Source organism: Anopheles moucheti, chromosome 2 (genome assembly GCF_943734755.1).
Source record: "Anopheles moucheti chromosome 2, idAnoMoucSN_F20_07, whole genome shotgun sequence".
NCBI lineage: Eukaryota > Metazoa > Arthropoda > Insecta > Diptera > Culicidae > Anopheles > Anopheles moucheti.
In genome coordinates, this window is record NC_069140.1 from 40,901,081 (window position 1) to 40,914,525 (window position 13,445).

The 13,445-nt window shown below is 43.7% G+C and overlaps 1 protein-coding gene across 1 annotated transcript in view; it reads left to right on the forward strand.

Moving 5' to 3' along the window:
- The first annotated feature begins 3,895 nt into the window (after window positions 1-3,895).
- Window positions 3,896-13,445, forward strand: part of LOC128302535 (TBC1 domain family member 4) — a 28,725-nt gene continuing 19,175 nt past the window's right edge. The window contains exons 1-3 of the mRNA XM_053039713.1: window positions 3,896-4,015; window positions 8,898-8,995; window positions 9,131-9,335. Of these exons, the coding sequence (XP_052895673.1) occupies window positions 3,896-4,015; window positions 8,898-8,995; window positions 9,131-9,335 (423 nt within the window). The remainder of the gene's footprint in view (window positions 4,016-8,897; window positions 8,996-9,130; window positions 9,336-13,445) is intronic.

Below are 13,445 nucleotides of genomic sequence, written 5' to 3' on the forward strand. Positions count from 1 at the left end.
GGATGCAGCAGAAGCATAAGGCAACAATGAGATACCGTATTCACATAACGCTTCAAATGCTCTATTTGCACAAACACATACACATGGAAAATTCTTGATGAAAAATGAACCACACTTAAAATCATCACACTTTTCAGCTGCTTTTTTGTGCCCGCAACAACGAACAGTACTGCTGCCTCTTCGTTTTGTGTAGATGAATTTCTTAACTTCTACATGGGGCAGCTTCTTAACCACCGGCAACCAACAAAGTAACAACGGGGATAACCGTGAAGAGTTGTGCTCCCCTTAAGATACCCCGCCTGCTGTGAGTTTTGTGCGGTGCGTCGGATGATGATGTTGCTGCCGATGATGATGATAAAATAGGGGTAACAGAAGGTAGCGCCGATGGTTGCTTCTATTGTGCTCACACTACAAGTACATGGAATAACTCCCCATTTTTTTTGCGTATCCGTTTCCCCTTTGCGCATTTTCACCGTGGTCAATGGATATACGACTGCAACAGCAATACGAAAAACGTCGTATATCCTACTGGAACTAGTTACAGGCCACTATTTAGGCCGCGAATGACCGGAAAGGAGGACATGAGGCTTACTACTATTTCTTTGCACTTTTCTTTCAAACACACACACTCACTGCTTATGCTTCCCAAACTGGGAACTCGCGTTGAAGGCACAGCTGTTATGTTGTTTTGCGTGATGGCTTGCATCGTAAATGCCGTCACCTGGTCAAACTTTGGACCGCAGTGCATGTTTCGAATGCACTCGTTCATGTGTGTGCGTGGGGAGCGCATTTGCTTTCGCTCGTACGCTGTTTTACCCCGTTGTAGGATCTTTCTTTTTATAACCCTTCAATGTAAGTTTTAGCGCATAGTAATGGGTGCATAGGCACGCACCAAAGAACGGGCACGGTAAACATATACCAGCACATGCACGAATTTATCCCCCCCAGTTGGGCACGTACGAGAAGGGAACACTTTCTGACTGAAGGCCAACCGAAGGGGGTTTTACAACCCCAGCGCGAAATGTGATAAACATTTGCTAATTTTGGTCGCAAATTCACTGTATGTAGCTTTGTCAAACTGCGTAATGTAGTGGCTTCTGTTTGGTGCAATGTTTACCAACCTTCGAACAAAGGTAAATCACTTTTAGCTCTTTTCCTAGTTAACATATCAACCGTAAAATTGATGTTGACTTTTTGTTTCACTACAAAACTGACATCATCCGAACAGTCATCCGAACAACGCGTTGTTTGCGCATCACATCTCTACACTGTGCCCTTTAAATGTGGAGTGTGTATTTGGGGAGATTTTAATGGATTCCATTACCAAATGCTTAGAAAAACGGTATACCAATGCAAAAGAATTATGTATTTTCGATCGTTACTGCACCACCAACCATTGCGACAGAAAAACAACAATGAACTGAACCTAAACATCGGGGTACGCTAAACAACGGGCCTCGTGCAAAGGGACAAATTTGACAGCTCGAACATGACGGCACCGAATTGACAGTTGACTGCCTGCTTGTTTTATTTATGTGCTATGATGATGATGATGATGATGATTTTGTTTTTTAGGAGTTGCTAAACAAAGATCAACATAGAAGATTCCGTATAACTTCACAAAAATTCAGTGAAGCGATGACATCACGGATCGTTATATTTTAAGAATTAATAGCAATTATGTATCACTATCGCATCGCGAAAGTTCAAGTTAAAAACGTATATTCTTTTCTTAAAATGCATTGACCGTAAACGAAAAGTTTGATGAATATTCTTTTTCTTGCTGATCATGTTGTTTCATTACGATAAAACAAGTTTGGTTGATATTGAAACTCCTTGAAGTGCGAATAACTGTCATTGTTTAAACATAACAACGCTGCGCCCTCTCACGTAAAAGAGATGAAACACACTCGGCAGGTGTAAATTACATGGTGCTACATATTTATGTATCCACAACCGACATTGGACATATTTATGTCCAATAACATCTCTCAAAAGCATTACAATTCAATTTTTTTTAGTAACTCAACATGTTTTAGCAATACTGTTCATACGACTGACTGTTTTCCGGCAATACAACAGCCCAACTTCAAACATAACAGCAGGCAGCATAACATCGACCCCCTTCGAGTGCCGAACTATTGGATAAAAACGCACAGCATAGAAACAGCATAAAAGACCGAGCATAAACTTCGCGATGCTCGGGTTTGTTTTGCACACCGAAGAAGAGAACACACACAACCCGCGAGGCGTCAACAACGGCAGCGAAAGTCGTAAGCGAAACCCATCGGTTCCAGCCGTGTAAAACCGTGTTCCGTGGCAGTGGTGTAAGGAAAAAACGGACCAACAGGGAAGGTGCTGGTGTTAGTTTATTATTAGCATTCGGTTGCAGTGAAATTCTCACATTTCTTCTTGGGGGAAGAATTCGCAAAAGTGCATCACAGTACCGACCCCCGGGGGAGGAAAAAGTGAGAAGATGAAAGAAAACTCGCACTAATCGCAAACCTACGGACGTGTGAAGGGGCCTGGTACGGTTTTACCTCTGTGCGCATTGTTACGAATGAAGAAGGGAAAAAACGTACACTCACACACGCACGCACATACAAAGCCCTCTTGCGTTCTTGTGCTGCACAGCGCCGTGAGAGGGATTGATTTTTCTTTACCCTTGTGCTGCTAAAACTTCATCTCAGCCCTTCCCTGCTTACGGACCTGGTGTAGGTTTGTGTGTCTGGCCAGTACTCCTTCCGTCCAGAACTGCCATCTTTGGTTGTTACGTGTGTAGGACTGGAAATAAGATTGCTTTTTCAAGGGTGGCCAGAGACGCAAAATTTTCCTTTCGTGCAAAGACAGCGAGGGGAAACGGCTCTGCAAAATCCGCTCACCGCTTACCCTCGGCCGAATGCCATCGCTAAAACTCTGCTGCCCTTTTTCTTTGATCGATTCGCGTGCTTATGGGAGGGTTTGTGAAGGTGAAAATGTGTACATACACTTTTCTTCGCCCTGTGCGGCAACTGTACGCTAGCGAACGTTTGTTAACATGTAGCTGAAGAGAATGCAATTGTTGTTGTTGTTGTTGTTATTTACAACTACAGTGAATTGTAAATACTAACTTTCAATCGATCCATTCACATAAAAAAGGGCTCTCAAACCGTTTGTTGCTTATTGTCTCCATGGATCATCGGTGCTAATTTAAATGACGCCTGCTTTGATCGTTAACGTGAGACCCAGACAGGTGATTGTTTTGAATTCTCATTTAAAACTGTGCAGCGCACTGCCTACATTTAGGCGCAATGCAAAGTGCTTTGATCATTTTAAAAACGCATAAAAGTGCCTTCTGCTTGTTCGCTTATTCTATTCCCGCAACCTTTCGAAAGATAATTACATTTTGTTCTTCTCACCAAATCGTATTACATATTAATGTATTAATTCAGTGCAGTGTGTGAAGCCGTGCGACATCATCCGGTGTGTACTATAATCGCGTACTGTTAGTGAAGATAGCGAAATAAAAGAAAAGCAAATTTATCGCATTTTACAGCGCAATTTAAAGTGAGCGCAAGCGTGTGAAAGCATTTAGCGGAAAACCGTAAAGTTTGTGCATTATTATCACGTACAGTGCATTTACATCCCAGTGCTACCGAGAGCGTATCGTTCAGCGTGGTGGTGCATGTCTGCCGTGAATGTAGCTTTGTGGTAAAGCTTTCAAACCACCGCATCGTTTATCGTACGCTTTTGTCCTGCTTTTGCCAAAGAAACCTACCGCCAAAGGAACGGTTTGCCGCTGCCGTAGCTTCTGCGCCACAGAAATCAAAACCCCAAACACCACGAGCAGCGGGTTAAAAGCAGCAGCAGCAACGGCCCCACAGTAAAGCTGGACCGGAACGCAACGGCCGCGACGATGAAGACTCGCCTGACGACGCTTACATGGCGTGGATCCGCATCGGTCGATCCACGGTTTTCGGCCGCAATGCTACCGTGGTCCATCGCCGACATTAGAAACCACGAAAGTTATGTAACGGTAAGTGTACCACACAATTAATGTGCAACTTCACCCCAGAACGGTTGACGGCAACAGCAACGTCAAAATGCTTGACCGACTAAACTGTCAGCTAACTTTACACCTCCCTGTACCACCATTCGGGTGACCTTTCCCGTACTGGGATTCTGGCCAACAACAAAAAAAGGACCATTCTAATGTGTCCAACAACTAGCAAACCCAAAAGCCCCAATGTATAGTCCCACTGGGGAGCAAATAAAACGACCAGCACAACACACCAACACACGCAAAATCAGAACACCGCCTTGGGTATGGCTTTGAACAGTCATACTCTCCAAACGGTCCAAAAAGCTCAGCCAACCGTCAAATCTGAACATCCTTGCCCGTCAGTGTCCGTTGTGGCGTTGCGTTACAGAATCGCACCCTGCGTGCATACCATCCGGCACAAACTACAAAACCCACCCCGTCCATCCCGGCCATCGGTTCGGTTCCAAACTTGACGCCATCCGCGCCACATCCTTCTGCTCCGCACAGTTTCGGCGTGGAAAATATCGATTTTCCATCGGAAATGCGTTCGCAACATGGTACGCATTTCGCGATTGAATTGTTTGACGGGGTTTTAGCTCACATCGGTTTCGGTGGAGGTTTGTATGTGTGCAAAAATGGACACTCCCCCGACCATCCCTCTTTCTCTTCGCGCTAAAATTGTTTGTGTGCGCCGTGAGGGTTATGTTCTGTGTGTTGATACATCGTTGATACCGAAGATGGTGGAGTCAACCAAAAAAAAAAGCCATTCATCCGCCTAACGAGATTACGTTCTCATCAATTATTAAAAGTCAAACAGCACGGACCGGATAAATCCACCCTTTTGAATGGTACCGTTGAATAGATGGAACAGTTTCATCGGAACTTATTGGGACAGGGGTTTTGGCGATTGTTTTTTTTTTTGCAGTAGACTGTCCGGCCGTAAATGTGTGCCAACGATTACTTTGTATTTTCTCGTACGACATTTATCTGTAATGTGGGAGCAATTGGGCACTTTGTCTTTACTGCCGCTGTATTCAATGGGAAGTTACTTGATTTGCGCAAACGTGAAGACTATTTACCACAAATTTCATTCCAAACAGAGAATAAATAGTTAACGATTATAGCATTCAGTTGTACTTACGCATGATCAAGCTTTGCTCTACATTGGGGGGAAAATCATCCACTAAAGTTATGGAGACTGGATTCAGATGGGATTTAAACCGATGATTTATAGTTTGCTAGGGGATTAAACTTTTATTCGTTCAAATCGATTCTTAATAAGCTTTTTTCCTTTTTTGTCGAAATATCCCAGGACATGTTGGATGTATTACCAGCAAATATCTTTAATTCTGTTTCCAAATTTGAAGTATAAACAGAAGCAATTTGGTCAATTCTTATTGTTTAAATCTATTGGAATCCTAATTTAAAGTACGATCCACAGTAGTTTGGAGACATTTCCTTCACCGAACAGCGAAAGAGCATCCCGGGAGCATATTTTTATGCTCAGCCGTGAATAATATTTTAAATTATATCCAAATGTGATTTGTTTGTATTTTGTCATTTGTATGCAGTATAGCAAATTGATAAACTAAAACTTATCAATTTAACGCTAAAACTACTACTTATTGAACCAAAACTTGAACACAAAATCGACTCCATATCCTTCCAAAAACTTTAAACTTTGGAGGTTAAACAATTCTACCTAAATTAAAGCATCCACATTTGAAGCATTTGAATGTCTGTTGTTTAGTATACATTACAGTTGAAGTTTTATATACATTACAGCATAGTACAGCTCTTTCAAATTATTTGTTTAGTAACCACTAATAAAAATCGTAAAATTTCTGCAAGTTCTTAAAGTTAATCGTATTCTTGAAAAGTATACTACCAAAAAAACAATCCTATAAATATTCAAACATCACAGATGAAAGCTCCCTGCGCATTCCCTAGTTGCTTTCAGAGTAATTTGTTCACCCTTTTTCTCCAGTCCAGAGTGGGTGTGACGCAGAAATTACAGCGAAACAATTATAAATTCAGTAAATAAAATTTGCATTAATTAAAATCACACCATAAACGGATTTATCAACTCTACACCATGTTGATGCCGCTATCAACCATAGCTTTGGTAAGAGTCGTTTCTTTTTGAGAACTCGCAAAGTATTTCTCCTTTTTATCATAAACAACGCATTTGCAGTATGTTATCTCCATGGCAAATTAAGTTACACTAGGTTACGTAACGTATAAATTGCAGAACTCATTAGCCAAATGTGATCACACTTTATCAGGAAATCTTACAACAAAAGGAGAAAAAATATAATTCAGTTACGCTGGTAATGTGGTTGAGCTGTTGCAAACTCCGAAGACTATCAACACGATATCAACCGGTGACTTTTCTGACCTAACGAAGTTTCGGCTAATGTTATTAAACTCCGATCATGACCTTCTTCACGGCGGTCGACATAACGAAAGAGATATGTTTGAGGAGCATATAAAATGGACACATGCCCCCAAAAGAGATGCATATTCCAATAAGGTGTATTCGTACGGTGTTAAACCACTGTCGCATACGTACACACCCAAAGCACGTATACCTAAAATTGCACCTTCCTTCGGGCTGCTTTTTAACTATCCACAAAACTGAGCGCCACCGTAAAGGGGAGAAACTCCACCTCGTCATATCACAGCTGAAATTTAATTACCGAAAGGAAAGGGCTTCCCATTGGCGCCAAATGACATTAAAATTGTAATAAAGCGAAATGAAAGTGGTTTTTGTTGGGAGGGACGATAAAAAGCCTAACGTCATTTATCGCGAGATCCACTCCAGCGTCATGCACGTGACAGCGAACAAATCGATGAAGCTCCCCGGATAATATATCTGTGCAGAAGTGTTAAGGCAGTTTCACTAGAAATTATTTAAAAGCTCAAATGTAAGTTGCGTTAGAAGTAGAAAAAGTTTCCATTAAATACCAGTAAATCGTATGTTCTTGATCAGCTCACTCGCTTTTTTTTTTGCTACCATTTTCCATTCCAGCTTGTCTCGTTCCAGCTTTCATTGCAAGCTGTTTTCTGACGAAGCTTAAAACTATTTCTGTACAATATGTGTGCAGTGCATTATAAGAACTTCTAGAGAGAGAAAAAAACAAGAAACACTAGTTATGGCTTCTCTTCCTTCGAGATGAAAAACTTTACAAGCCATCGTGGTTTTGATGGCAAAGACCAACAAAAAAAACCCTCTTTTCTATAGCCATTCTTGTTTTCTTCCTTCTTGTGCTTCGTTCGCCTCACTTTCAAGTCGTTGCTTTTGAAGTGAGCGGATTTATTGTCCTCCTGGGAGTCACTGTACAGAATAGGCCTCGCCGAAAGCAATCCAAAGCTGTCCTTCTGGGGTGTTGCAAATGGTGATGAGTTTCGCTCTCGTGATGGGATTTCGTACCGAGGCAAACCCCCGGACAGTGGATGGGAGCCCTCCTGCGAGGAGCGCTCCATTCGTTCACATCCCACCCGCGGTGCTATTGACAACCTGGGTGGGTTCTCCCGGGCGAAGAACATATCCTTTCCTCCCATCCTTCCCTGGTTCCAATTAGTGCCAATGGAGGTTTTATGCGTTGGTGTTGTCAAAATCCGGACCATGCCCGGATGTCGCTTCTCTCGAGCGCAATTCTGACCACTTCCGAGTAACTGCTAGTGGCTGGGACATTTTCTCTTACACCCAAGAGCAATAGGAGATGAAAAGAAGGGCCAAAAAGCGAAAGCTTCCGGTATGGTGTAAGAAAACTACTTTCCCTCACGATAAATGTCATCGTTATCGACCGGTTAGTACGGTAAACCGGTCGCCATTACCGGTTGGGCCACAATTAAGTGTCTGTCTCGTTTGGGAAGGTCCCTCACACAACGAAAGTTTTGAGCTTAGCGGGTGTCGAAGGTTATGGAGAGCAGTTATTTGAAGAGCACCGAGGGAAAATAAAAAAAAAAACAAACTGGGAGGGAAAACTGCAACCATCGTACGGATACAACTTATTCTCAACCTTTTTGACAGCTTAACTACACCCGGGCACACTTTATCGTTGCTCGTATCCATAAAGTTTTCCGCCGGATTGGCTTCGACAGGCTTGCTTACATGGGTGGTTACTCCATCGCATTGTCATAACCCGGCCCAATACAGCAGACACTTTAAATTAAACTTCTCGCAGGGGCGGGTAGTACAGTATGGCCGAAGCAAGATCTGCTACGAATCGTTGTAAGTCGTCATAAGCATCAAGCTTACACAGCCCGTGAGCTGCAGTATGGTGTAGGGTCGGTTCAGGATATGATGGAGTTTATATTGCGCAGCTGTTTGCCAATGTCGTTGACATGTGTTTTACACATTAAAATGCCATGTTTATTATTGTTTGTGCAATTTTTCTGCTCTTGTTTAGTTTGGCTATAGGGAGGATCGAATAATTGGGTTGTTGGTGTAGAAAACAAAGGACTCCCAATGAAGGATGAATGTCTTAATTTTTAAAATTTGTAAGAAATTCGCCATATACAGAGTATTAAATGTCAGTTAGACTCACAACATTGCCACCTCCTGTCACCTGTCACCTGTAACGAAACTACCACTTGATATTCTTCAGCTAACCAAGGCCACTTCCTACTACTTACTCCAGTCTAGCCTAAGTCTAGTCTGGTTTACCAATCGAACGATTCATTCTTACACTCCCCCCCGAACACAGTTGTTCATTTCCGGTGATGCAGACGAGATTGTCCTTTGGGGGTTTATCATGATTTATCGTTTCAGACGTGTACCGGTACTAACCGCGCACGGAAGGTGATTTGATTGCATGTGCTTCTTATGCGAACTAATTTCCCGCTTTCTCTTTCGTCGATTTTCTTCCAGCTATCGGTCGGTGTTGAGGACGGCGTGCTGGCAGCATACAACACGGACTTTGAGCTACAGTTCGAGCACAAGCTGAAATACATCCTCGGCTACTGCAGGTAACGGATGGTGGCTCCCCAGAGCCCAAGCCCGCTGGTGTTGGGCGCAATGAATGGAATGATAAGTGGCAGTGGTTGAAACTAACTCGTGTTCTTGTTCTTTCTCTTTTCTTCGTTGTGGCCCCCCTTTGGCAGAGTGATCGTGAAGCAGGAAAAGGGCAAAAAGAATTCCGACTTTCTTATACCGAAAGCGGCCAGCACACGACCACAGCCGATCACGGTCGGCAACGACAATGTGGCGGAAATTTTTGGGCCCGAGTTTGGGTTGGTGTATCTGCTCAAAAATCCCCAGGATCCACTGCTACACATACACTTTTACGAGTGTGAAAAGTATGAACAGGTGAGTTTCATGGCCATTTAGTAGCTTTAAGCCTTCGCAGATCTCCTAAAGATCTCCTCAATCTAATTCTTATGTCAGATTAAATTTGTACGATTTCTTGATGAGTTTAGTCGTCTAAACGTTACACTCACGTCAAAGTGTTTCACCCAACAATTGTTGACCGTACAATACTCCCGTCCTTGGCAATGACAGTAAAGGAAAAGGTCTGTGTTTGATCGCTTGTTGCACAGTTGCCCTTCAACGGTGCTCCAGGTTTGGGTGCACGCACCCACACGAAACACGCTGTCCCTAGAATATCCCGGTCCGGCCAGCCGGCAAGTACTTATCGACGCAAAGACACGCACATTCCAGCATTTAATAGCTTTTATGCGGTGCTTTCACTTATTTTGGAAACCTGTGCGGGAAGGTTGCGCTAGGTGCAAACGCTAACCGGAAGCGCTATCGGTCCGTTACCGTTTGCTACACGCGCTTTTGCTCAAAGGTTCATCGTTAACCAACGATATTGCCCACGGAATGTAAAGCTTCACGGGTCAGGTGCTAATGATACATAGCGCGGCAACATTCTTGGGACGTACACTGTTCATTAGGGGTTACTATTCGTATGTTAATTATCTCATTAGGTGAGAGCTTGTCTGTCCCTTCCACAACGGGGCGCGTGTTGATCCAGCTGTCAAAACGCCGTAAATGTGCGATTGTCCAATGGTGGTGGGATAATGTTGCGTTCCCTACCCAGGCAGTTCCGTTGGTGAATTGCTTTATCAAGCGAATGAGAGCGCTAAGGGCGCAAGTGTACAGATCAATTTTTGCCCGACCAGCACAAGCTTCCTGCTGTAGCAGCAGTTGTGCGTTAACGATTCACCACACGTTTACCGTGTATCTTACTATATTAAAAGGTACAACCGAGTGGAACAGGTAAAATCAGTAGCCTCAAATATTGGTCTGCTTATTTAGGACTTTATTATTATAATGGCGGTCACGGTCGAGAGAGGATTATTAACGCCATATTGGCAATATCGCTAGTCGCTAGCGTCCAGCAGGGGGCGTCATCAGAACAACCAAAAACCCCGCCGAGCCAACTGTCGGTAGCTGGCGTATTCCACCTGAAAGGGAGATTTACCCAACAAAGTCAAACAGTGCGTTCGTCTTCCAGGGGCAATGAATTTTCGGTCGTGATAATGAATAATGATCTACCGTTTACGAAATGGTTCCCGAATAGCTACGGTCATCGAACGTGGTGCGTTTATCTATCTTACCTGTGCCGACGATAAAGAAAAACCCAACTCCGACGGGTTCCAGGTCTACCGGCAAATCATCAAAAATGCCAATCGGCACGACATCCAGGCTTTGCTTTGCGTGACTACCGCGCACTTTTTGACGTAGTCAACTTCAGCAAACCTCACCGTTCGTGTCGTCCCGGCTTTCGTTCCCAACGTTCGGCTTTTCACGTTTATTATACAAACTCCTCCCGTCACTGACACAGTGTCTGGGGGCAGTAGTAAGTACTAGAAGAAGCAGGAGAACACAACAGACAACGGGAGGCATAGACAACCGAGGAGTTATCCACATACCGCTTGAAGTGGTTTCGGTACCGTGATTTGTGATATCATGAAGCATGAAGCTACCGCGCGAGCCTGCTTTGGGGACGGCGCGCTAATTCGGCTCTGCGTGACTTAGAACTTTTGTTTCGTGTTCCCGTGAGAGAGGGTCCCCGGAACATCAGTGGGATACTGATGTTGTTGTTTTCGGACGGCCGTTGCGATGACTGACGCGAAATTGTAGCAATAAATTTTGACCAGTGGTCTAGGCAAAGGGCGGTCTTCACTACTTCGTGTGTGTGTGTAAATGTGTCACTTCGTACGCTGTCAGCTGATGATACGTTAGCCAATCTAGAGCACGCAGTACCAGCGATTGAAAGCCCGATTCTGATTGTGCACCGCAATTGATGCCATAAAGCCCGGTGATGTGTTACTTTTCGTGCACTGGCACTATTGTGCCCAATGTGTCCTTGGGGGTTGTAAGGTGGAAAACTTTAAAGCAGAAGCGGAAAATTGTTACCTTTGTGTATGTGTGTGTGTGTGTGTGTGTGTGTGTGTGTCACTATATTGCGGATATAATTGGAACATGGCCACAGCATGCAACAGGCTTTGGAATGGTTGTGTATCACTCATAAAATCTGACCTCATTTTTTAGTCCGAGCGTTAGTGTAATGATTATCTAATTAAATATTACATTTGAATGCATGTTTTGAGGAAAACTCCAATACCATAGGATAATACTGCAATGAGTTTAAGATTACATTCATCAAATGTCATTGGTTTTTCGATTTCCTGTGAGCAATTTCAACGTTCGAGCCATTTCTAAACTCTTTTCAAGTTGAAGTGGAGGGGGATAGTTACGAAATATTTCCCATTTTGCTGGAAATTGTTTAAAATAAAATTGATTCGTTACTAAATTTTCCTCCTGATGTGTCAAGCGTCAAGTTCACCTCGTGAATAAATTCCAAATATTCCATCTCAACTTAAAAAGAATCCCGCAAAATAGTTCCCAATTTAATATTTCATCCCGAAAACCCCTGCAAAGCGAGGTGAATGACACGTGCATGCGAAAAATTGAAAATATAATCAATCTTGCTCGGTAAATGTGCTATTTTTTCCCATTTCCATCGCACGCCCGTTGGTGAATTTCTTTCCTCACAAAATATCATTTTCACCACGCTCGAGAAAAAAAAATCGAATTATGAGACGATGGTGAATATTGCTTCACCCATTTTCTCACACCCAGTGAGTAACTTCCTTCAAGCAAAACGCACACAGCTATACCCGTATGGTAGCAGGGAAAAAAGGGCAAAACAACACACAAGAAACATTGGCCGCTTTGGACACCCACACAACACAATCACCATCGGTCCGAAGTTTGCCATCGATCGTGGCCCATGCACACATGCGATACACGCCGTCGGCGCATGATGACGGTTTAGGATGTTTTGCCATACGTGTCCGATGTGCATCGCCCCCGTACCCGTGGTGTGTTGTTGTGCTGTTGCGCCATCGTCGGCGCAACCCCCTATTACCCACACAGCGACAAACGGGAGCAATTTGACAGCTGCCCAACTTCTACGATCGTGTCAACGTCGGGATGATCGCTGCGGTTCGGGCCGGTCGTCTTTCTTCCGGATGTGCCGTGCATGTCAGTCGAAATTTTCCTACCGATCTTGACGCATTAGAGTCGCGTGTGTTGCGGAGTAAAAAGTGCCCAAAAAAATGGTTCCGCAAGCGGAATGATAAGCGGCAACTAGAACAAAATAAAACTTCTCGCTGAAGCGTAAAGCAGAGCATAGCCGCAAGCTCGGGAGTATTCTATCGGTAATAGGGCCTCCAAACGAGTTAACTTCCGTGCACATTTCTTCAATGCGAAAATAATCTAAATCGAGACGAGCAAAGTTTTCCGCCGAAATGTTCGCAATAACTTTGGACGGTGGAAAGTTTTGGTGTGATAATGAGATGCTAGTGTACTGTCGTCGGTGTGGTGTATCTGCTGCCTTACTTTAACGCGGATGAAGCTAATCACGCTAAGTGCGTTTTGGTGCACGGTTTTTTTATGTTGGTGTTCGACCACGTTGTCCTTGAGATTGTTTTCGGTGTCACCTGTTACGAAACGAATGGGTGAAGTGTTGATTCGGTCACTTCACTTCCTTCCGGCGATTACCATTGAGTGCGCTTGTTTCATTCCGCGCTACTAACTACAGCATAATTCACCCATTTCCGTGCCTGTACTAGGCGCCATTCTTCTGATTGGACTTGTTAAGATCAGATCAAACCTAACAACACTTTGAGCGCTTATTAAGGTGGTGTTTTGTTTTCGAACGGTGTTCCAACTGTCGCTGCCGGGAACCAATTTCAATTTGTTCCTACGTTTTGACTCCCAAAACAATGTAACGACCTCCACCAGCACCATCGAGACACAACGCCGGTATTGGTTGGGAATTTGTATGTGAGCGTGGGTTGTTTGTACGGCTGTACGAGTGTCTATTTTTTGCGTTTCCCTTTCATCCACACGAGAATACGAGAATTATTTTTAAACAAAGTCAATTAAATCAGGCCAACACTCCGC